Raw genomic sequence first — 23,931 nt, 5'->3', positions numbered from 1 at the left:
TTGATATGTCTAGTTATTCAAAGCTTTTCACTTGTTTTACCTGTACATTTTTACAAATTCACATCAAGCAATGATACTTATACTTCTGGTTGACAGAAGACATCAAAGCATCAGAAGAATTAGTGCATTTAACTTTAGATAAAAGCAGGCGTCAGGCAACACTGACACATCAGACCATGTTAAGGCGTGTTTGCTGCAGAGCCACAGCAATCATACCCATCACGCTCGAGCATAAGTTAGAAACATTAGATCACCCTGCCATCTTCTTGTTCCTCTCCATGCTCCCTAATTTCACTCTTTATCACCACGTCTTCTGCTGACAGCACAGAGGACAGCCGTCTAGCCATCATCATGCTGAACCTATGAGGTACCTTGTATCTTGAAACAGCAATGGTTGACTGACTTCTACGTGATGCTGCAGACCCGCCAGCAGGGGGTTCACCTGTTCACATTTCCTGTCACCTGAGCTGGTTTTAGCTCTGCTAACACAAACCCACACACACATATGCAGACATATTCACATATGAAGCAAATCAACAACAGGTTTGCTTTCACTCTGATTAAATAAACTGTTACAAGTGTGTTTCCTCACAGCCATAAATTAAGAAAACGTAATATTTAACGTATTATACAGTATTATTAGTGTATGCACATACTGGCCACTTTATTAGTTACTCCTTGCTAGTCCAGGGTTGGACCCCTTTTCCCTTTAAATGTAAAAAAATGTAACGATGAAGGAAATACATGGAAACTGCAGATGTTCCAGCTAACAGAGCATATCGGGTATATATTGGATTGTCTATTATTACACAGACAATTAAAGCTCTAAGGGCAAACTGAATCTACATTTAATATTTATTATGAGAAGTATTAGGAACAACTGATGGACAGTTCTGGCAATATAAGAAAATATGTTAACATGTCAGCTTATTTTGATATTTTCCCCAAATTTCTATTCTTTTTTTCGGAGATATATGTTTTCAGTATTGCTCACTTTAAGCTAGAAAAAGAGAAACTTGAGAAAAACCAGAAAGTCATGACAAAAAAATATCCCAAACACACGAATCTGTTCAAGTCGTGAGAAGGAGAAAAAGGAAAATTCATTTTTCAGGCCTTTAAAATCACCTGCGGTACACAAAGTCAGCAAAAGAATGCGTGGGTAGTAATTTATGAGGCCTATTTGTCACTAATGGAAAAAGAAGAATACTTACTTTTATCAGCGAGTAGACAAAGAAACCAAACAATTGTAGCCGTTTACATTCCTCAGTACTAAAGAGTCTTTCTAGAATGAGTCTTTCTTCATTTTGTGATCGTCACTGATGTTTATGATGACATTAACAAAACTGCCAGGTTTAATCTTGCACTGTCAATTCTGCCACCAACACTGAGAATAAGCTCTGTCTCAATGATTTTTTGCCACTTGTAGCAGCAAATCAAACCTGATAATCCTCATCTGATTATGCGTGATAAAGCAAAACAAATTGCCAAAGCATTACCTCAATTCTTAAGTCAGAGTAGTTAAAAGGACTTCTGTAAATCGGCATAACTTGGAACCATCCCAAAATGGTTGCGGTGTTACAAGTACAGTCTGTGTTTGGGTGCAGATCTGTTATGTAACGCCACCAGATGTCACCAATTATATAAAGGATTCAATTTAAGGGGGAGGATTTTGTTTAGGGTGAGTGCAGGGCTTCAGGTTAGAGGAGTAGTGATTATGGTTAGAGTTGGAGTAAGTATCCAGGAAGTTATGTTTTCTGAAGTGTAAAAGTCTGTGTGTATGTGTGTGTAACCCCTCCACTCACCCCAGTGAGGACTCCCAGATGTTGAACTCGCTGCTGAAATCTAAACTGGGCAGCAGGTCGTGAGGAAACTCAAGCTCCTCCTTGTCCTCCTGGTCTGCGGTCGTGCCTCGGCTCTCCTCCACCCCGGTGATGACTGGGATCTCTGGCAGCACGGGCTGAGACAGCAGGCTGTGCTGGCTGGTGGAAACCTTGGTCAGTAGCGCTTCGTCGTCCCTCTGGGTCGAACTCTCGGCTCGAGCTTCAGCCTGCAGGAACGGTGAAGGATACCAGTGAGCTACACGAGGAGTCTCTGCCACACAACATACACACACGTGTATACTTAAGCAAGTGTGATCATGTCGCGGGCAAACACGGGAACACCCACAAATTAATGCTCAAAGCCAGACATCACATGAGCAGATAACTCTGTTATCTGCTCTGTTAACTCTGTTTGAATTATAATGTAAAGGCCACACTGGCTGAACTACGTCCTTCCACTCAGACGTCTTATCTGATACGTCTCTCAACTTGCTTTTCTTATGCTATTAAAAGATTATTTCCAGTATTAAATCCTAGCATTTAACCCGGCTCACTGCAGTTTAATCTCTGCAGCTTTGTTTACACCCCACATTTGAGCATGTCCTCTGAATGGGACAAAAAAACAACTAATGAATTGAAAAATATTGTCATCTGAAGTATTTTCCACCTCACAAACACCTCTGAGGAAATACAAATGTATTTTTTTCCCAAGGTGTTGAAATAATAATCATTAAAGCCAAACCAGTTTTGCTGGATGGTGACAAGCGTAATTAAGCAGCACAGACAAGAGCAGGTATTTTGGATGACACCTTCAGCGACTAAGTGCTTCAGATGTGTCTTTATCTGAGCCAATCACTTTTCCAAGCAACCTGAAATACAGTAAATGAAATAATCTGAACTCTCATCTGCTTTTTATTTCCTGATTGTTCAACAGTCAGTTGGAAAGGATATAGCCACAGCCACAGCACTCACCATGAGGACAATAACAGCCTCACGGTGCACAACACTCAGCTAAGCTGCAATGCAATAGAGCTGTGGTGCTCTTGTCTGTGGATGGAGGTGGAGAGTTGGAGGTTATTTTTCTTATTTCTTTTCATTTGTTTCGTGTGTCCAGATGTAGAGATGTAACACAACCCTGCCTGTTATATTTAGTGTTTCCTTTTTTACACAGAGATCCTGATTTTAGCCAGTGAGTTGATTTTACGTGTGAGTATGGATACAGCCACACAGTGGTAATGCTATCCTTTGAGGATCTGCTGAGATTCAGTATTAAAGCACATTGATTATTTATGAATCACTCATAGCCGGCGTGCAGTCATTGCAAGCAGAAACGAAGGTTAAATCAATTCAATGTAGCACTTATACGAGAGCAAGTTTTACCTTATATACACTTGCTTTAGCGTCTTCACTCATATGATGTGATTACAGTAATGCTGCAAACTATTTCAAGCCAGAAACAAAAAAATATATTCAAGACCGACTAGAAAAACACCAACTTACGCTCGAGCTTCGCTTTAGTGCTGTATTTCCTTAATGTGGAAACTGGAGACGCATTAACAAATAAATTTGTGCTGCAGGCTCTGAGTCACTGGCCTCACCTGTGTGACCACAAAGAGCCTCCTTTGTGGGACATATTAAGCACAGAATGTGCTTGTATGAAGACGCAAACACACACACAAAAATTGTGTGCTAGGCTTTTAAAAGGCATTTGCACAAGAATGGTGTCATGCCGTCTTAGTTTATTTTTAAATGTTCTAATTTAGACTCTTTTTTTCTTGTTGTAGCAAGAAACTCAGCTACACAACTGGCTGCAGAAGAGAAGCTAAAACATTAAAAGAAACTGGATGCAAAAAAAAGACCTGCTGCAGGTATGAGTGTCACTCTGAATGTCTGTGATCTCCCTGCTGCTCCTATTTTCTGGATTAATCTTATATAATCAGGTGTTAAAACACTTCCTTCACACCTTAAAAGTGATGTACACTGGGATCAGCACAGTCATGAGAAAACTGTATGTTGCCATGTGTCGAGTTTCCTGTTTCCTGCCTGTCAAGCACAAGACAGAAAACATACAACCCGTACCTTTTCTCAAATGAGAGAATGACGAGGAAAAGCACGCCAAAGTTTACAGCAAACACTCATTCAACATTTCTTAAAAGGTCATGAGTGGGGGTCACATGTGGAAAGTCAAGAAGGTGGAAAATCAAACCTACTCTTTTCGTTTGTTCAATCCCTACGCAGAAAGCACCTTTTGTTAATATTTAACCCACAGAAACTAAACGAAAAGCAACAGTGAGAGACTGCGAGGCTGACTGGCTGTTACTGCCTGTGCAGCAAATACTCTCTATTCAAAACGTCAATGCTCGAGCCCTGGAAAAAACGCCTTAATGCTTCACACATGACTGTTGTAAACATGAAAGAGGAATGCTGAAGAAGGAACAGGTCCCCTCTTCACCCACAGACACACAAAACCGACTCAACATATCCACCCCATCCACCCTCCTGTATAAAACACACCTTTGATTGCACGTCCTACGAGCTTTATCTCAATTCATCTCTCTTGCACTTACCCAGCAGTGTGCTTCACTGTCCTGAAGGTGACTCTACAGTGCAGTGCAGCTCCTCTGCTACCCTTATACTATGCTCACACTGTGCAGGCAGGCTCTGCAGGGCTCTGTGTTTTGAAGGAGGGCAGTCAAGAACACAAACATGCTGCAACACATGCTGCTGACGCTCCCGCTCCTCCTCTCCTGTACTTCCTTCTCCTCCTCTCCACAGCCCTGTCCTCTTTGTAGAGTCACTGCCGCTCCCCCTTTAAATTTCCATGAGCCTCCTCTGTTTCTTCCAGTGTGTGTATGTGCGTGTGTGGTCTCTAGAAACACTACACTACCAAACCTGCTGCTGCTGCTGCTGAGACTGACTAACTTGACTTGCGCTGGCCTCGTGGAAGTGCTGAGCATTCTCCTCCCCCTCTACTGTAAACTCTTTCCACTCAGCTCTCCTTCTGTCTCCTCCTCCTAGTCTAAGAACTTTCCCTCTTTTCTTTTCCTTCCTTCCCTATTCACCTCCTCCCCCTTTCTCTTGCTGCTGTGTCTTGTGGTTGGTAGCATTGACAGTGCCTCTGCAGGTGAAGGCTGGGAATTGGGCCAAGAGTCAGGCCTGCAGTGATCCCCAAAGAGAGGATCAGGTTACGCTCTAGGAAGCTGTGGTTACACGTAAAGGTGGGCATGTATGCCCTTTAGAGCCACAGCTCACCCCGCTGTCAATCAAGGGATGTCAATTCTAGATAAGAAACTTAACAACAGCTCCTATTCGATAAACTATTCCACAGAAGACAAAACAAGAATTTAATAAAAACTCAATCAACAGACTCATTTTAAAATTCTGACTGACATAAGACTAGAGTTTAATAATAATGAAAATATAAAAATAACAACCAAGAAGAATCTGATTTGGCCTGATTTTATAAAACAAAAATGACTAATTGTGCTGTAATGTTATTTTGTGTATAGCCACATTTCTTATGCAAAGCAGAATTATGAAACCATGCCTCAAATGATCGTGAACAAATTTAAATTTTACATCAAATCTTTAAAATGATAAATGCTATGATATTCTTGCTTTTCTTTTTTTTTCCTTTTCTCTGTCTTTTTCTTCTAATATTACACTCCATTGAAACCATGTTAAATAATGTTTATATGCATAAACGTTCATTGCACATCGTACAATAATAGTTGAGTAGTTTAAAAAAAACTTGTGAATGTGCGCCACAATTTCTTCCTGCATTGACCGCAGCTTCCTGCTTTAAATATGACCTTTCGATGAGGTTCAAGTGCGTCATCACAACATGATTAAACATACTGATATGAAAGTTCACTGTTTTTAAAGGTTTTACCATGAAAAAAACAACTTTCACCTTTCACACGGCATGAATGGTTATGGTGACTTGATCATGATGAAAGTTTGACTGGTGATACCCCCCCCCCCCCCCCCCCCCCAAAAGAAACAAAAACAAACAAAAACAAAAACCACAGCCATCCGTACCTGTGAGCACTACAAATATCGTACCCACACACAAGCTAATATTATCACAGTCGCACGCACACACACACATTGTACCTGCACGGAGTCATTTTGACTTTCCTTTGGTGGCAACAGAACAACATTTTCTGCAGCGCCCTCTTCTGGCTGTAACGAGGGAATGAAATGGTTCACAAAGAGATTTTTAAAGGAACAACTTTACATTAGATAGAAGCAGTTGCATGCAGAGTGCACTGAAAACAACTCGCCACTATTTTTTTAAGGGGAGTAGCATGTTAAGCTCAGTCAGTCTGTGAGTACTTAGTGCTGGAGCATATAGCTCATGAGTCAAATGTTTAATTTAATCCTATTAGGTTAATCCAGAATTCCACTTCTGAAGTCCTTCAGTCACATTTTAAATTCCCGTTTTTCTATAGGTGTCCTTTTTCTGGTATGTTTGTCTTTGTTATTAGAAGTGCAGAACAGCAACATTGCAATAATGAGACACGCAACGGCCTTCTAAACATCATAAAGGCATGAATTATTATTAGGGTGTGTAGCAATGGGCATAGATTAAGACACATGCTGTGAGTCATTAAATAACACATCTGATCTTTATCGTTAGATAAATCGCAGCTTTACGAGGGTAAATCACAAAATAAGACAAGCCACGTTATCTTATCTAAATGCTCATTAGACAAGCCTCAGCAAAGCCCGTGAATTTCACCAAAGCAAAAAGTTAGTAATCATGCGACTGTGTTAGTTAAAAGAGCTCAAGGTGTGCATAGCAGCAAGTAGAGATCCTAGCTATCCAACGTCTGCAAGCTTGCCCTTACCAATGTCTTAGTCGTGCTGCTCTCGTTCCCCATGGCTTACCCAGCTGCAGGGCCACAACTGCCCAGAGCAACAGCCTCTCACATCAGCTGGCTGTAAGACACTAGCAACAGAGACACCATCAGCGTACAGCTACCCCCCTGTGGTCAACAAGGAGACCTGGAGTCTGAACAGCCGTCCCTCAGTAGTCACAGACTCCTGCATCACAGGATTAAAAGTCTTTGGTATGAGGTTAAACTTCCGTGGAGTGAGGGGTAATTGTTAGTGCGTGTTGTTTTAGAGATTAGGGACGTCTGATGCAAGAACCTTACACCAAGACCAAAGTGCAGGTTTCAAGTCTGCTGATGTGGCCTTAAATGTGGGAAAGCTGGAGCTTCGTTGGTAGAAGGACAGTTTAATTATTTTTTAATTGTTCTAAAAATGTGTATTAGTCAGATTAATCTCCAGCTGCAGTAACTTTGTATAACCTCATGTCTAAAAGACATGAAACAAACGGACTCCCAGCATCAGAGCATCCATGCATCAGCACATTGGAGGATACATCAGATGCAGAAATATTCTCTCACAATCATCTCCCTGTCTCGTGAGGATACTTTTGCGTTGTCTGTAATGCAGCTGAGCCATGAAAGGGAAAGGCCGTTCATGCATTCCCTGTATGACTGCAGGGACTGCATGGTAGCTCTGTGTTTAGTCAGAAAGCACTGACCTGAATATGCAAGACTTTATAAATAGATATTTGCCCTGTTCACTGCTGTTGGCATTTATTACAGTCTTATGCACAATTTTGTCACACAAACTAGATTTCCAAAAGAACGCAGAGGCCGTATAGTCCATCCGTGCAGTGAAAGCATGGCCTGAAATCATTTTTTGTCTCACATTTTTACATTAAAATAAAAGACAAAATGGACATCCTATCCTCACATATTAAATCACACCTATTCTGTGCTGTGGCAGCTTATCGGCCCTGCTCGCCTGCTTGCTATTTGTGTGATTGGGGTGTAATTTCAGCCCCTATAGTGACACGTGTGCACTTTAAGTGTCAGCAGTGTTTCGGGGCTTTTTGGCAGCCCAGAAAGCACTGAGGGGAAATCATGTGATTAGGCTGATGCCAGGTCTCTTCTCACCTCATCACGGCCTGACCATCACTCAACGTGAGTAATCTTTTAAGTTCACGGGTTTGGCTCAGTGCCATGAATGTCTTTGGTCAGACAAATATGAGTTTGTCCATCAGCGGGTAAACAAACCGCCAAACTAAACAACACAACACATAATTTCTCATAAATTTGCAAAGCATTGATGTGCATATAAAGTTGATACATTTGTGATTAAACCCATATTCACCATCATGCCCACCAGTAACCGTAAACACTCACACTTAATCGAATACAGTCACACTAATCTCAGAACCGGTTTTAACAATGTCACCGTAATATAATCCAAAGTTTTAACACAGCTGCAACTCACCAAAAAACTACTCACCACGCCAAACAAAAGTCTTTTTTCTGCTACAGTGTGTGCCCCCCAGCTTTGACAAACCCCTCCAACCTGTGTTTACTGTCAGACTCAAGGCCAGTGTTTCTGTCCTGTCTTCTGAGGAGCCCCGGTTCCTCTGTTGCTATTTTTTGCACTGGACGCAGGACAGGGACAGAAGTTGGGACAGGATCAAGGGAGGGAGGGGAGGAGACCGAACTGGAGCTGGGGAAGCCATGTCTGCTCAGGGAGTCAGTGGGCCGAGGGATTGTAAACAAAGACGCACGTTATGGAGAGGAGGACGGCATGTCAGACCTCACTTGTCACGTAAGAGGCTGCAGATGGCGTTAAAGTGTCCAAACCACCTGTAGCATCCCTTAATATCTACACCTTAACATCTACTGATCCCCTCGATTTCAGTCTGGTGGTCCTCTTTTAAGTCCAACACCTCAGCTATCACAGATTTCCCTGTGACTGACGTGTAAGGACAACACCAACACACTCACACAGCAACCTGACAGATGGGAAGAATAACAAACAGGAGCTCAAGTTACAGATTTGACAACAGAGAGGCTTTAAATGTTTTTTGGATCCTCTTATCTGCCATCTTCAAAGGCTATTTTCAGCCAAGCGCCCCAGTGTGTGCTGATAGCATCATCCCTATAAATAACAGTACACGCATTGTTCACCAAACACACTTGTTATAGATTTTCCTTATTTGTAGGCTGTGGACTAAATGAATCTGCAGACGTAAACAATCCCTTCTCTTGTCAGTCTGTCTCCCATCTTTCCTCGTCTACGATCAGCCTCACACTCTCACGTTTATACTCAGCTCCTCCTTTCCCTACTCCCTGATCTGTCTCCGCAGCTCCTTTTTTACTGCTGACATCGCCCCTCCTCCAACACTTGAATGCACCTTCCCTCTCCCCGCTTTCTCCTCAGTAAAGACTCAGCACTTGACCAGTAAAACCTGCTATGTTTCTTCTCCCATGCTATCCCCTGCTCAGTCCCACAGACATGGATGCAATGCTGCAGCCACTCTCTGACAGCCCCACAGTTTTCCACCTCTCCTCTGTTTACCTTGCCGTGTGGGATTCCGATGCAGCTCCCCATCTTGTATTCCATGTCCTCCTCTGGTGAAGTGACTCTGGCACTACACGGCTGGCAAAGCACCTTTCTGCAGAACTGCATCGTTGTTAGTCAGACTCAGCATTGCCAAAGCAGGAAGATCTCTGCAGGAGCTACAGAGTGAGGGTGTGCACGCCTCTGTGTCTGTGTGAGTGTGTCCCTCAACGACTAATAAACGCTCTGCATTGCATTGCCCATGGTGTCCCTCTGACATATATTTTCAAGCCATTGTTATATAAAATCTACATTACATAAGGAGTCCAACCTAAATCAAATCAGAGTGAAAAAAGGAAGCCACTCTTTCCAGTCTTAATGCAGCCTCGCTCTACATCAGTGCACAGGGTGAGCAGATTGAAGCGCTGCTTTGGAGGGAAAAAAGCTGGGAGAGAGGAAGAGATGGGAGGCAGCACAAAGTGTGCCTGTCTCTTTAAAAGAACCAAGATGATGCTGGTACATCATCATGATGGGTATGTTTGATAGTATCAGTGCATTCAGCCAAATGAATTTGATCATACTGATATTCACTCAGCCAATATGGAATAACAAAGAAACCCAATAGCAAAACAGAATAAAGAACTTTTATCTTTTAGCTGTTCATTGTTTAACTCAACCTTTTTGTTACATTTTTGTAGCATAGTAACAGGGATATATCTATACCTGATGAGTTCCTGACACCTACAGACAGGAGGTCAGTGGCTGCTCCCTGTTATGCTGGAGGTATTTTGCAGGCATTGTTTGGGTCCCTTTTCTCCTTAGAAAGAGGCATAAAGGCAGATTCTACAAAGTTGTTTTGAGAGATCACCTTTATCTTATGATGAATCATTCTTCTCCTGAAGGGAGTGGTCTCTTCTGTGATGAAAACCTCCTCTCCAAACTTGGAGGATCAATAGAAAAGCACTGTGTCTGGCCTGTTTTGTGTCTAATGTAGCATGACTTTCCACTGTAAGGAATCCAATTATACAAACAAGCAAAAAACAGACTGGTCTTGGAAGACATACTGAAGCCTAAATTGTTCCCGGTGCCAGGCCAGGGCTTTGAATGGCTGCTTGTGCATGAGTATGTGTATAAATACACCGTGAAGTGATATAGAACCTCTAAGGTTAAAAAATATGTAAGGGTAGGTTGGCCAAAACATCAGTATGCACGGACTCTGCAGTCTAATATCACTAAGATAACATTTTGGCTGCTTAAAAATGAGCAACTCACAAAATTTCCAGTTGAGACAACCATGCATCATAAATACAGGCAGATAAATGATTCTGACATGGTCCAGGGATCAGACCAGCTGCAGAAACCGGCACTCCAGTGATCATGCTTCATAGTAGGTTTACATGAAGAAAACCACTGGAAAAAGAAACCTGACTTTCCCTTTCCCTTGATTCGCGCAAGACTTAAGACTCCTATGTCATGGACAGACTAATCCGTCATAGAAAATTATGGGATATGAACAAAATATCAAAACAATCCTTACTGCAAACATTCTTGCACTAATGATATACAGTTCTGTGAAAAATAAATTAGCCGCAAGCAGAACTGCTGTCAGCAGCAACTTAAAGCAATCACTGTCTATGTGACTTCATCAGTCTTTCACATTGTTATGGAACAACTTTAGCCCATTTGTCTTTATGTTGCTTCACTTTATTGAGGTTTGCGGGCATTTGCACTGCTTTTTTTAAGGTCTCGCCACAGCATTTCAGTCAGTTTGAGGTCTGGATTTTGACTCAATCATTGCCACACTACCATTCTTCTCTTTTTCAGCCTTTCTGTTGCATACTTGCTGCTTTCTTGGGATCATTGTCCTGTTACATTACCCATGTTGGTTAAATCTTACCTGTTGTACAGATGCCCTCACACTGAAGTTCAAGGTCAACTGAGTAAATGCAAGGTACCTAAGTCATGTGTCTGCTAACCATGATTCAGAAGCAACTTTGTAAATGTAAGCTGTGCTGCCAAGATCTTTTCAGAGAGAAGCCTTCTCCTGCAAACTGCAGCTTAAATAGCTGAACCTTTTTCTACCAATGTGTTATGTCAAAGCTCAGATTATCAGAAGCATATTATGTTAAGGCTTTTGTGTATCAATATTCAAGAGTTGCAATAAAATAATTTTAAAAACTTTTATTTATTTCTTTTTTATTATTCAAACTTAAAAAGCAGTAAAAAATAAACAAATGTGCAATAGAACGATTATTATACATTGACCTCAACTGATAAAACTATAACACGTCACTTGAATTTTATTAAGTAAAACGTTTAAGAACAATGTTTAGGTTTTTAAGTGGGGAAGATGGTGTAGTCTGTCAGTCATTCTGTGTGTTTGGAGGCCGAATAATTGAATCTCTGATGTCGAAGGCATCTATGAGCTCCTGAGAAGGACAAAGCAAACTTTACAATTAATATCACAGCCACAAAACAAAATCATGATTGTAGCTACCATGCTTTTTATTAATGTGCACTTCAGGCCAAAACCTGCTAACCTTCCATATCTTTGGGCTGATAGAGAGGATACACTGTTTACGGCTGGTGGAACCTCCGGCTTCCACCTCCCCCTCCTCTACAGGAGCTGAAACATGAAAACATTGTTTTATTTCATTATTTACCTCAAGGCATTTTCTATGCTATCCCCCAGTCAGAACAGTACAAGTGTCACATCATCCCACCTATACATGGCAATTTCTCCTCATCAAGATACATTCTTGCCAGTCCATCCTGAAACACAAATGAAACTGTCATGCCTGCTTATGGTCACCAGGAGGCACTGGAGTTCACTTTAAATCTTTAGTAAATGCCTTACTCTGATCAGAAAAGAAGTGTGGAAGATGTTCTCCACTGTCCGGGAAAAGGAGCTGGGGTCAATGACGAACTCGTAATATGATATTGATGAGGTTGCTGTGATAGAAGGAGAGGGGAAAAAAGTACACGTGAGCAACTAATAGTTTACACAGCCATGCGATGTCTCTGAGGTCGACTTCAAACTCACGATCATCTTGGTAATAACCCTTCAGGTACCCCAGAATCCTTTCCACTTCTTTTTCTGTCGCTTCTTGTTGCGACTCTTCCATTTTCTTCAGCTAAAAGACATTTAATGACACACCGAATAAGTGGGATAGGTCCACAAAATTAAAAAAATAAATTTAAAAATCTGTTGATTTCATTTGTAAGAAATACAATTAGATAATAAAAAGTCAAGATATGCTCTGAAAGATGAAGATTACAGAATCATGCCATTTATTTTAAACAGATGACCTCCGGAAAATAATACTTATTCAATGCATGCTCTCATACATACTACACAGGACAAGGAGATGGGTTATTCAGGTTTATTCTCACTCCTTAAAATGCTCGGTGTGTTATATGCAAACATCCATCCATCTTTATTTATAAAGGAATTTAAAACGACCATAGCTGACATGGACTGTTGCAGAGTAGAGTCAGATAATGAAAATACATAAGATAGAAATAAAAACCAATCAAAAAGGTCAGATAACTAAAAGAAAAACTCTCTTGCTGGAGCTGAGAGCCAAAACAAAAACGTTTAAAGACGTATTTTAAAAGCAGACAGTGAAGGGGCCTCTCTAACATGTAAGGGAAAGTTATTCCATAATTTAAAGCAGCGACAGAAAAGGCCCTGTCCCCCTAACATTCCTTCTGGATCTCAGTAATTCCAGGAGCAGCTGGTCAGCTGACTTGAGAGACGGACAGGGTGTGTAGGGGTGAAGAAGCTCAGAGAGGTACGGTGGGGAGAGATTGTGAAAAGATTTTTAAATGAACATAAGAATTTTAAGTTGAACTTTAAAATATACGGCCAGCCAGTGAGTAAGGCCAGGAGAGGGGTTATATGCTCTGTTTTACAAGTTCCTGTTAACATTCGTGCAGCCGCATTTTGAACCAGCTGCAGGCCCAAGAGTAGCGACTCACTGACTCCCACATAAAGAGAGTTGCAGTAATCCAGATGGGATGAAATAAAAGCATGGATCACTGTTTCAAAGTGCTGCCTAGAAAGAAAAAAAATTGACTGTTGCCAATCGCCTTAAATGATGAAAACTAGACTTAACCACCGCTCTGATTTGACCATCTAATTTAACATCACTGTCCAACTTTAAATCAAGATCACTAATAATAGCTTTAAAATAAACTTCCAGGGGTTCCAAATCAACAGAAGAAGATTCACAGGGATCATTTGGTCCAAATACCAACAATGTGGTGGATAATGTGGTGAAACTTTGTGTATGTGTGGAAAATGGAAACAGGGACGGGTGGCTACTACATTTATCTTAAACTACATGTAGGTAACAGCAGCCATGGAAGTGTCATTTCAGTTACCTGAGTAGGCATTATCCTTTTGGCTTCTTTGCTGGGTGCTTTTCTTTGCCGTTCTATCCTTTGTTTCGGGGGAGGTGGTTCTGCATAGAACGAGCCCATCCTGCAAAGAACCAGAGGGATGAGATACAAAAAAAACGAAAATCAGAAAACGTATCCACATAAAACCACTGTGTTATTCCATCTTACGCCATAATTTGACAATGCGCCTTCTGTTTAGAACTTCTCATATGTAAAATCCACAGGTGAGGTTGCGTTGATGACATTATGCTCACATTGTTGAGAGTTGTCCACCATATTGGACACCTGACTGATTGGTGAGTGGTAGGTTGAATCAGCCATAAAGAGGTTGCCACACCAAAAGCCTCCTTGTGATCATTTTAGTCCTGCAGATTGCTTTGTAGTTTCCATGGAAGACACCAGCTTGTCTGCAAACACTCACCAACTAACTCCATTGTGATAGTAAAAAAATGACCACTCGGAGAGTTGCTGGCAAGTGTCTACAGAAAAGCTATCCTGCATGCAATCTACAGGCAGCTGGAGCAATCTGCCAGTGAAAAACAATTAAAAGAAGGATATTTGAGCAGAACAGCCGACCTCTTTGTGTCCAATTTCACCATGTGACGGGCAGCAACCATTCACCAGCTGGTCAGGAAATACACATCTCTCTCCATCACGACTGCTGGTTGCCAGGGGGTTGCTGACTGTGTGACTGGGACCTTATTCACGTCACCGTACAGCATCAAATTCTCAAAATAGCAGACAAAATAGCATCACATGACTGCAAAAGCCTGAGTATGACTGAGTAAGCATTACCCTGCTGCAGTAAAATTTCGGTGCCACATCATACCATCCATAATATACCAGCATAAATTTTTATGCGATATAAAAGTGCCGCAACCTGATATGAGTGGTAGGACAGTGTCATGTGTTTACATTCCCCAGCAGGCACAACAATGACACAATCCCAGACTGCGTAAACAACAGCCAAGAAATTCCAACACCACAAAATAGTTTGTAAAATATGCAAGAAATCTCCTCCTGTTAAAGGTAGAAACAACAAACTTGTTTTGCCATTTGAGACAAAAGTACAAAGCTGAGTATAACCAGGCTATGACAGCAAATGACACAACCTGGCATCACTGAAGCACTTGTTATTTGCACTCCATGAGACAGGAGGAGCAAACGGTGGAAGAGAAAAAGAATTAAGAGAAAGGAAGGTTTTTAGGAAACGACAAAGAGCTGTTCAAGGATGCTTTGATTGCTGGCAGCAAATCTGGAACCACTTATTCTACTTGTATGGACTGGCAGAAGACCACGTGCGCTTGTCCCAAGAAAATTTCTGTGTTATTAATTTGCTTCTTCACAGAACATCAGTCTATTTTTAGTTGGCAGGCAAAGACCCTGGCACTGCAGTCCCAGCTAGTAAACAGACTTGCTAAATCACTCACATGTAGTGGAAAGAGGGTGCTGTCCTAAAGCAGCACTCTGCTCTCCTGGCCAATCGGTGCCAGGCGTCCTGTGGCAGGTAGCCATTAGCGGCGTTCTGCTGCTCGTCTTCATCATCTTCTAGTCGGTTCAGACCCATGAAAGACAACTGTAGAGAAACATAGACATCACCACATGACCACTGCAGTATGTGATGCTTTGGAAGTTGTGTTAAAATCACACATTTTCCTACATTTATTAGCATTTGTGTCTGTATAACTCACTTAAATGAGCAGGAAAAAAACTAGTACAAAGCTGCTATAGCTACCGCGTTCCTTTGTATTTCTTACAAGCCGTGTGGTGGTAAAAGCCTGTTCTAATGTTTGAGTCTAAGGTTTATTTTTTTGCTTCTCATCCGTAAACTCTCTCCATACTCTTTCTGCTGGTATTCTCTGTGCCTGCATCCACACGATGACAAAAATAAGAAGAAAATATTGCCATAAACAGTGTATTTTGTGATACCACGAAACAAATGATAGCGTACAATATGAAACAATAGATGTTTTAATTTCATCATCAGATATATTTCAATCACATCACACAGCCCTACAGACAGATATTTAACAATTCATGATTACTGGGGTTTGTGTCTGGCCATCAAATGAGTCCACTAAACAAACTCCTGTCAGCTTTGTTTTGCCCTCCTTGCCTTTTTTTAAACTATACATAACTTAAGATAAAAGAAAAGCATGTGCAGCTTGAGTTTCAAATCCAGACAGAAATACTGCAACTGTACAAAACTGCAAGGTCTGTATGGACCACTCGTGCAAGGTGACTGAAGGACAGACATGATACAGTAATCATACTCACGAGATGCTCAGCAAAAGCAGTGGGATCGAAAGCGGTTCCCTCGGAGAACAGCTGGCTGGCTTTCTCCTTCCCCAGGTCTGTAGCCACAACAAGGAGCTGTGCATCCAAGGCTGCTTCTCTCGCCTGTCGAACTGCCACAAAACCCCCCCAAAAAACTGTAAAGTCTAAAGGATTGATCTGCTGGCATGTGTTATTCATTTACATGTATCAGACCTACCATCTTTAAAAAGTTTGTTTGCTTCCTCTAAAACCTCTGTTAGTTTGTTGTTTGAAGGGCTCAGCATATCTTCCCTGTTCTCTGAACAACAAAACAAGAAGAAAAGCACATCAAGGATTTGTTTGTAATACATACAAATCAACAACTTTGGCCATCCCCAAACCTGCTGGCCTGTAGTCACTCACGTTGCACTGAGCTGATGAGGTCTCTGTATTTGCTCCTTATTTCTCTCCTCAGGCCCTGGTCATTGTCGTCGTCTTGCAGGTCGGCTGGGCCGATGTCACTGCCACCCTCGTCCCCGTCACTTTGCTGCTGGTCTGCTTTCCTTCGGCCCGCTGAGCCATTATGCCGGGGAGCTTCCTCGTCACCACCGCCTTTGGATCTCTTCATCTTCACTCTCGCACTAGATCGGCTGTGTTTTGTGAAAGGGAAGCAGGCTGACGGAAATCAAATAAACATAAACAAAGCGCGTTTCTATCGATGAACAGGACTAATTATTACCTTCTAAAACAAGTCTTGGAGACAGGGTACAGAAACGGTCTGTTTATGGCTTCGGTTGTCAAGATGCTCGATGTTTTATTGGTACATATACCTAACGTAGCCACACCGGTTTTCTCAAAGTTTAGCCAAAGACACAAAAAAAATCAAGATAAAAATCCGCATACGCTAGTGCTTACACGTGGTAAACCCAGCCCAAATATAATATAAAATGCGGATTAGCAAATCTTACCATACAGTTGCTTTTTGAAAAAGACTACTATGTCATGTTAGCTTTAACAGGTCAGTTAACAAAACAGAACCCTCTCAAGCCTGTATACGCGAACGCGGAAGTCCTGCAAAGTTAAATATCTCGCGTTACTCGTGTACATCTTTGGTGTTCAACGTTAGCCGACGTTAGCTAGCAAAAGCAATAGCCGCTTAGCTTAGCTAAACTGTTGGACGTTTGACTGTCACGGCCAAATAACGTCTTGGTTAAAAGCAAATACACAGCCCGTTGTGAGTGTCAGGAATCCACCCGTGTTTTTTATTATAATTGCTTCAACGTACCTGTGAGGCAAACAGACACAAGGCGCGCCAATTGGGTGTCAGCGAAATCGTCATGAACGTCTAGATTTCTTATTCTTCTATATTTTATTGACAGTTGGTAAACAACTGAATGGTGCATTACCGCCACCAACTGGTATGGAGTGTGAACGTCCCCCCCCCCCCCCCCCCCCCCCCAAAAAAAAAAAACAAAAAAAACAAAAACAAGACACCAACAACAACTAAAATCCTCCCAAACAATTTACCCTCTTTTAAAAACTGGAATAAGGCCTGATAACCTTTACTTCTAGAGTCCTTTTGCAGTAAATAAATAAGATCTAGTTTCATTTTTATCTTACTGAGGTTTTGGGTCAGTTATCTTCTCTCCACCTGCACTTCTGACAGTGTAAGATGACATGTTCTATCGTTTCGTCTTCTCCACAGTTGTCACATTTCCCTGTTTTATCTTTCCTTATCATGAAAAGTGTAGTGTTCACACCAGCATGTCCAAATCCTATTCTCGATATGACCACCTCCTTATTTCTCCTACCCTCCTTTGAATTTTGTACAAACACTGCCCCCTCCTTTCTATGGCGTTATTTTTGTGCCACTATTCTGAGCACACGTAAAAAAGAAATTGCAGGTGCAAGTGTTGCATTTTGAGGAGAAATTTATTTTGAGCGAAGAAAAGCTAAATTTGAGTGAACAAAATTCCTTGCTGCTGCAAAAAATGTATTTCAGTGTTTGCTATTATCCATACACACACACACACACACAATAGCAGCCCCTGTCGCTCAGTTAATTGCGCTTGCTCGAATTGTGTTGCTTGCGCTCTCAACATTTCTGCCTGTGCACGCTTTTTTTTTAAATATTAAACTTTATTACAAAACAGTATACAGAACATGTATACAACCAGAACAAAATTAACATATGCCAGGGAGTGTAATACAAAGAATTACAAACATTCAAATAATTTGTAATTACTACAAATAGTAATAGTTTTCATAGCCTTTTTGTTAAGGGATCCACTAATCAATTTTATGTAACATAAAACATCATTATAGTAATGTTTAAAATTAGGCTTTTTGTTACTGTATTTGCATTTGTGAAAATAAAATTTAGCTAAGATAACTAACAAGTTTATTATAAAGTAAACATCTTCTTTTTTTTGCCTTCGAAAGAAACAAAATACAACATTTCCCCATTTCACAGTAAAGTCTTTATAGAGATGTCCAGCAATGAATCTACTGAAGTCTTTCCAAAATGTTCTAGCGTATGAACAGATCCAGAAGAGGTGTTGCACAGTCTCAGGATGGCTTCCACAAAATCCACAGTTCACATTTATGTCCCTTTTGAACTTTGTCATATAATGATTAGCAGGATAAAATTTATGCAGTATTTTAAATGAGACTTCCTTCACTTTATTCGTTACCAAATACTTGTTAGGAATTGTCCATACTCTTTTCCAGTTAATGTCACTTACAAAGAAATTCCAATAAGATACCACATGTGGAATAGTTAGAGATTCTGTCTGGAACAAAGCATGAATATTCTTATTACTTTTACTATGGTTTGTTAGACAGATTCTTCCTATGTATGAATCTAAAGGGTTGGGGAAAGAAACAGGTGATATGCAAGGTTGAATACCTTTAAAAAGCATTATAATACCCGTAGGTATTGCATCAAATAAAATGGCATATTCTTTGGGTGTGGCTGGAAATTTATAGGTGTTTAAGAATTCTGAATAGGACATAAGCTGCCCATTAGGATTAAATGCCTGTGCGCGCTAAACCCTTTCTGTACACCGTTATATTTGTGCCACAAAACCAGCCAATCACAGACTTGGATGCAAAAAAAATCTGATTGGCTGTTCTGGTCTCCAATCAGCTCGAAATGAGGAAATGCAATATCCCAGAATTATGTCCATTAACAAAGGATTTTAAAATCTACCTTTTTTTTTTCCTTTTTCCTTTTGTAAAGTAACCTAAAATTATTATTGCCTCAAAGGGATTTATACTCTATGTTTTTTTTTTATGTTGTTTAAGCAGCCAACAAATTGTTAATGCATGATTAAAGTGAATTATTAATTTATCGTTTCTGGTTTTACTATAAACAGACCGGGGACGCTTGTGTTTTCTTTCTTCCTAAAATGATCAGATAAGATTTGATTAAAAGAAATAATGCAAAGGCATTTTGCTGTGTTCACAGAGGGTCTTGAGGGTCTGTGTAAACGGTAAAAGTTGGCAATGGTGTGTATGGATTTGAGTATTACCCCACCACACCTGGAACATATTCCACGCAGCTACACATGGGCATGCAAACAGTACAATGACTGGAATACTCCAACTTGCCATTGTGACTGATCATTCTATGCTCTGTTTAGTCCCATGGAGGTTAAGATTGGCACTGAGGCTGGCCAGCAGAAGGTGAGGGCCTGGGGTCCTGGACTGGAAGGAGGCGTTGTTGGTAAATCTGCTGACTTTGTGGTGGAGGCTGTTGGAGACAATGTTGGTACAAGGGGGATCCTGAAAGCATGTGCTGATTAGCTTCAGTTTCTTCTCTGAAGTTGCTCTATTTCTCTTCAAGTTTCTCTCAGACCAGGATTGAATGTGATGACAAGCTGCTGGCCCACAGAACCAGGTGAGTATGTTGTCCATGTGCTCTGCAACAATGAGGACATCCAACACTCTCAGTTAAGATCAGTTTTCACGATTGTTGCCTCAAGACCTCGATTGTTGCCTCAAGATCATGGTGGTGGGCTTGTGATGGACACACTTTTCATGGCTGAAAGCTCTCCTGTAGAGGCTAAGCCTAGGCTTGAAGCCACTGGGGTGTTCGTTGGCGGGGGTGACGCGATGTCACTGGTATGCATGAACTTATTAAACTTGATACAGTCCAATAACTCCAGCCTTACTCATCTTGTCCTTCAGATTCTTTATTTCCAGGATTGAACATAGCAGCACAGAGGTCACAAACTGTTTGCTTCCTCCCGATCAACAACACACCTGCCGCTAACTACGTGTGTCTACCTTACATATCTTCACAAACTCAAAATGTGACCTCTAGCACCAAACGCTTGCTTCAGTTCTTGGTGTCAGAGGTGACACACAAGGTATCGGGTTTTCGGTGCAATTACTTTTTCATATAGGACCAAGTATGTTTGGATAGCTTTTTCCCCTTGAAAACTGCCGTTTAATATTAGACATTCTTGTTTAATATTAAAAATGGATTGATCTGAAACGTGTAAGTGTGACAAATATGGAATAAGATACGAAATCAGAAAGGAGGCAAATATTTTTTCACAGCGCTATAGTCTGTAAATGATCTTTTGGCTATAGTAGATCTTTGACTTGTTCCTTTTTTAATTGTTTGTTTAAAATAGTTTTCTCTAGGTTAAGGCGTACGGTCCAGGCCTTCAGAGCAGTGGTCTGGCTGTTGGAAAACCCACTGAATTCACAGTTGATGCCAAGCAAGGAGGAAAAGCTCCTCTGAAAATTATAGCCCAGGTATATCTGGCTTTGTATATGATCACAAATATGTTAAATATATTGTATGTACCGTATTTTTTAGAATATGAGTCGTACTTAAAATCCTTTAATTATCTCAAAAATCGACAGGGCGCCTTATGTATGAATTCTGGTTGTGCTTACTGACCTTGAACCGATTTTATGTAATACACGGCGCTCAAAAATCTGTCAAAAAATGTTTTAGTACGACTTTGGTAAGCCACGAAGTCGCACCGCTTGATGGATTGTCGGAGCATTACGGCTACGTAGTCAGGAGCCTCGCGGATACGTACTGTGCTTCAACATAATATTACTGTATTGTGTGTGGATAATGACCCCAAAATGCCACCTGTTAAGAGACATGCTGACGAAGCGGATTTCAAAGTCAAGGCTGTCAGTCACGCAGTAGAACATGAGAATAAAGCAGCTGCGAGAGATTTCAACATCAATGAATCAATGGTACAGAAGTGGAGGAAGCAAGAAGAAAGAGTTGAGTAAAGTTTGACTTATCTTATCTGGCTGTTTTGTTTCGCTTAATGCGTTTTATAGTCCAGTGCGCCTCGAGTATGAAACCAGACCTGTTCATCAACAGTGCGCCTTATGGTCCGAAAAATACGGTGTGTTAAATCTGATTGAACTATAATCCCTCGTCTTCTGCACAGGATGGTGAAGTCAATTCTGTGGATGTCCAGGTTAAGGATAATAGCAACAGCACATACACCTGCACCTACACCCCACGTAAGCCTGTGAAGCACATTGTGATGGTCTCCAGGGGAGACGTTAACATCCCTGAGAGTCCATTCAGGGTGAGTATGCACTCACACACTCTCTCACTTTCACTCTGGCATGCAAGGTTTGCCTTTTCTTCTCACTGAAAAGTCTCTTGACTTTTGGTGTTTGTGCCCACAGATGAATGTCGGAGCAGGCTGTCATCCAAACAAGGTGAAGGTCTCTGACCCTGCAGTGGCAAAGACGGGCCTCAAAGCCTTCCAGCCAACATACTTCACTGAAGGCGGGCTCTGCTGCAGATATTCCACTGGACATAGGAGAGCTTGACCTCAGCCAGCTGACAGCCCCTCTTACAACACCCTCAGGCCCAGAGGAGCCCTGCCTGCTGAAGATGCTGCGTAACGCTCACATTGGTGAGCGTCCGTCTGATAAGTGAGAAGTTTGCTAAACAATGAGACTCATCAGAATCCAAATACTTTATTAACCCCTAAGTAAAAGACAGAGGGGGAAAGTAATAAAAGTTAAAGCGCGGAGAAAGAAGCAGGAGCAACTGAAACGGGCTGCATGCACACACAAGAATAAGCGTTGTTAACATCTGTTTTGTCTGTCTTAGGAATCTCGTTTGTTCCCAGAGAGATTGGTGAGAACCTTGTTAACATCAAGAAGAACGGCCGTCATGTTCCCAGCAGCCCAATTGCTATGATCAAGCAGTCAGGGATTGGTGATGTGAGCCGTGTGAGTGGACCGTGGCTGACCGAGGCCAGGACTTTTCAGCCTTGAGAGTTCATCATTGATGCAGGTATATGCTCAGTGAAAGCTTAGATACTGTGATATTTTTCTTTTTAAACATTCAAATAGAATATTTGTCAGTCTCGTCTTGTTATATTAGGCTTCATCTGCTTGAGCCTTTCCACTGAAGGACCCAGTTAAGTGGGCATTAACACTGAGGACCAGGAGGATGGCTGGTGACACGATGTGTTGCTTTTTGAGGTCTTTTAGCCTGTTTCACTTTGTCAGACAGGTTCTATTTAACTGATTTCTTGATTCACAAGTCTGCAATTAATCAGGCCTGAGTGTGTTTAGTAACACTGAACTGAGGTTTCCAAAATTGGTTAATCACAGTTAACTCGTGATTTAACAAGAGGGGCAATTTGTTTTTACACAGGACCAGGGAGGTTTGGATAATCTTTCTCCCTAATCTATGAAATCATCATTTAAAAACTGCATTTTGTATTAACTTGTCTTATCTGTGTCTAATATTAAAATGAGTTTGATGATCTGAAACATGTAAGTGTGATAAATATGCAAACCACTAGGAAATCAGGAAGGGGACAAACACCTTTTCACATCACTGTAGACGTGATTACAGAATACCTTTTACATCCCGGATTACAATAGGATATCCATCAACGGCAGATACTGGTCTCCATGACACACAGATACTGGAGTGGTCTGACCTGACCACACTCGCACTGCTTACCCACAAAGTGTCTAGAGAGACAGAAAAAGGCCAGAAAACAAACAAAAAACACAAAGCCAAAGAATGTCATCTGCTCACTAGCATGGACAATAAATGCAGACACAGTGCACCCAGTAATTTTTGAACTTCCAACCAAGTATCAAGAGCAGTACTGTCATTGTACCGGTGCTGGCTGCTGTCTCATTGTTCAGAGAACCCATCATTATGCAGAGAAAGGAATCTGTGTCTCTGGACCAAAATGACTGTACGTGTACTGCTGGAGAAACAATACTGCCCAAAAACCTTGATGTTTCTATATGTGGAAACCTTAAAGTATGCATGTCCTCCTGTAAGGGTAAAGTAATGGGACATTTGCACTTTTTGCATGTAAGCCTGTCGGTCTTAACTGGAAGTTGCACTTGAGCTGTCTTGGCATCTTTCCTTGTTTGACTCACCAGTTTTGCCCTGAGCTGAATCGCTGCCTCCTTCTCTGTTGTGGTACTCAGCGGTGACCAACATGTTGTAACGTGTATCTGGCTGCAATGACTCCAGCGTCACCTGCTCCTCTCCACCAGGGACCAGCACCTGTAGACAACAAACACTATCATCCCAACACAGTCAGAACTCATTTAAAGTTTTGGGAAAATAAATGTAAAGTATAACAGAGAATTTGATACTTTGATTTGATACTTTAACCTCACTACATTTATTTCATAGCTCAGAGTTCTAGTTATTCAAAGATGAGAATTTAGATGTGAAATTTAACCTTTAAGTGACTAGTACTTTGACAACTGCCATCAATTACACAATGAAGTTCATTTACGTACAGGTTATTGTATTAGTAATGCTATATTGCACATAGAGACAGAATATGACATGAAGGGCTACTGACCACAGAAAAGTAAAAGGTAACTGGGCCTAAAGACTAACGGGAGAGAAACACGCTTTCTGTGATTCTATTTGTGTTTTTGTGGTAATCTTGGATATCTTAGGTTATCTCATTACTGTCGTATATGTCCTATCATTAAAACACTGGCTTCTAACAACTAACAGTGTCTCAAAAATAATTTAATAAATAAACAAATAATATGGATGCATGACTCAAATGCATGA

At 41.2% G+C, this 23,931-nt stretch overlaps 3 protein-coding genes and 2 long non-coding RNA genes across 15 annotated transcripts in view; 2 read left to right on the top strand and 3 right to left on the bottom strand.

Annotated features, from left to right (window-relative positions):
- tacc2 (transforming, acidic coiled-coil containing protein 2) overlaps positions 1-9,679 on the bottom strand; it is a 47,543-nt gene extending 37,864 nt beyond the window's left edge. Inside the window, exons 1-3 of one of the 3 annotated variants that reach the window (XM_085182265.1) lie at positions 9,222-9,679; positions 1,803-2,047; positions 372-479 (exon numbers count right to left, since the gene is read on the bottom strand). In XM_085182265.1, the coding sequence (XP_085038391.1) occupies positions 372-479; positions 1,803-2,047; positions 9,222-9,332 (464 nt within the window). In that variant the 5' untranslated portion in view covers positions 9,333-9,679. The remainder of the gene's footprint in view (positions 1-371; positions 480-1,802; positions 2,048-9,221) is intronic. The other 2 variants (XM_085182266.1, XM_085182268.1) reach the window with 2 other exon arrangements.
- LOC146505195 (uncharacterized) lies at positions 1,979-5,803 on the top strand. The gene is made up of 2 exons (XR_014877506.1): positions 1,979-2,071; positions 3,605-5,803. It is a non-coding gene; the product is annotated as an uncharacterized LOC146505195 (long non-coding RNA).
- Positions 9,680-11,372: 1,693 nt separating the features above from the next.
- Positions 11,373-17,281, bottom strand: nsmce4a (NSE4A component of SMC5/6 complex). Of its 3 annotated transcripts, none has more exons than XM_085182269.1 (11): positions 17,149-17,281; positions 16,287-16,538; positions 16,102-16,182; positions 15,885-16,015; positions 15,038-15,183; positions 13,590-13,689; positions 12,247-12,337; positions 12,061-12,155; positions 11,927-11,975; positions 11,744-11,829; positions 11,373-11,632 (listed from the first exon to the last, which is right to left on the bottom strand). In XM_085182269.1, the coding sequence occupies exons 1-11, from the start codon at positions 17,264-17,266 to the stop codon at positions 11,567-11,569; spliced, it is 1,215 nt and encodes a 404-aa protein (XP_085038395.1). In that variant the 5' UTR covers positions 17,267-17,281; the 3' UTR covers positions 11,373-11,566. The 3 variants fall into 3 exon arrangements, with proteins under 3 accessions (XP_085038395.1, XP_085038396.1, XP_085038397.1); XM_085182270.1 differs by having other exon boundaries at positions 16,287-16,513; positions 17,149-17,259; XM_085182271.1 differs by lacking the exon at positions 17,149-17,281 and adding an exon at positions 16,603-17,112 and having other exon boundaries at positions 16,287-16,513.
- Positions 17,282-17,314: 33 nt separating this feature from the next.
- LOC146505191 (filamin-A-like) lies at positions 17,315-23,433 on the top strand. Of its 7 annotated transcripts, XM_085182273.1 has the most exons (7): positions 17,326-19,590; positions 19,711-19,764; positions 20,507-20,630; positions 21,293-21,436; positions 21,540-21,642; positions 21,677-21,772; positions 21,973-22,510. In XM_085182273.1, exons 4-7 carry the CDS (start codon positions 21,392-21,394, stop codon positions 22,137-22,139), a joined length of 411 nt encoding a protein of 136 aa, XP_085038399.1. In that variant the 5' UTR covers positions 17,326-19,590; positions 19,711-19,764; positions 20,507-20,630; positions 21,293-21,391; the 3' UTR covers positions 22,140-22,510. The 7 variants fall into 7 exon arrangements, 2 of the variants coding, with proteins under 2 accessions (XP_085038400.1, XP_085038399.1); XM_085182274.1 differs by having other exon boundaries at positions 17,325-19,590; positions 20,507-21,436; XR_014877500.1 differs by adding an exon at positions 23,277-23,433 and having other exon boundaries at positions 17,315-19,590; positions 20,507-22,158.
- On the bottom strand, positions 22,628-23,389 carry LOC146505192 (uncharacterized). The gene is made up of 2 exons (XR_014877505.1): positions 23,274-23,389; positions 22,628-22,850 (listed from the first exon to the last, which is right to left on the bottom strand). It is a non-coding gene; the product is annotated as an uncharacterized LOC146505192 (long non-coding RNA).
- Positions 23,434-23,931: the final 498 nt, after the last annotated feature.

The sequence above is a fragment of the Neolamprologus multifasciatus genome, chromosome 13 (assembly GCF_963576455.1).
Source record: "Neolamprologus multifasciatus chromosome 13, fNeoMul1.2, whole genome shotgun sequence".
In the NCBI taxonomy this organism is placed as follows: Eukaryota; Metazoa; Chordata; class Actinopteri; order Cichliformes; family Cichlidae; genus Neolamprologus; species Neolamprologus multifasciatus.
Note: the sequence above shows the minus strand (reverse complement) of the source record. Positions and strands in the feature narration are given on the sequence as shown.

What these genes read in the sequence shown, in the direction of transcription:
- nsmce4a (XM_085182269.1), bottom strand. Translation starts at nt 17,266, where the DNA reads ATGCACCATTCAGTTGTTTACCAACTGTCAATAAAATATAGAAGAATA. An exon ending in GGGTTATTACCAAGATGATC is followed by an intron (nt 12,156 to 12,246) that starts GTGAGTTTGAAG and finishes CTTCTATCACAG; the next exon opens with CAACCTCATCAATATCATAT. An exon ending in ACACTTCTTTTCTGATCAGA is followed by an intron (nt 11,976 to 12,060) that starts GTAAGGCATTTA and finishes TTTGTGTTTCAG; the next exon opens with GATGGACTGGCAAGAATGTA.
- LOC146505191 (XM_085182274.1), top strand. Translation starts at nt 21,392, where the DNA reads ATGGTCTCCAGGGGAGACGTTAACATCCCTGAGAGTCCATTCAGG. An exon ending in TCCCTGAGAGTCCATTCAGG is followed by an intron (nt 21,437 to 21,539) that starts GTGAGTATGCAC and finishes TTGTGCCCACAG; the next exon opens with ATGAATGTCGGAGCAGGCTG. An exon ending in GCTGCGTAACGCTCACATTG is followed by an intron (nt 21,773 to 21,972) that starts GTGAGCGTCCGT and finishes TGTCTGTCTTAG; the next exon opens with GAATCTCGTTTGTTCCCAGA.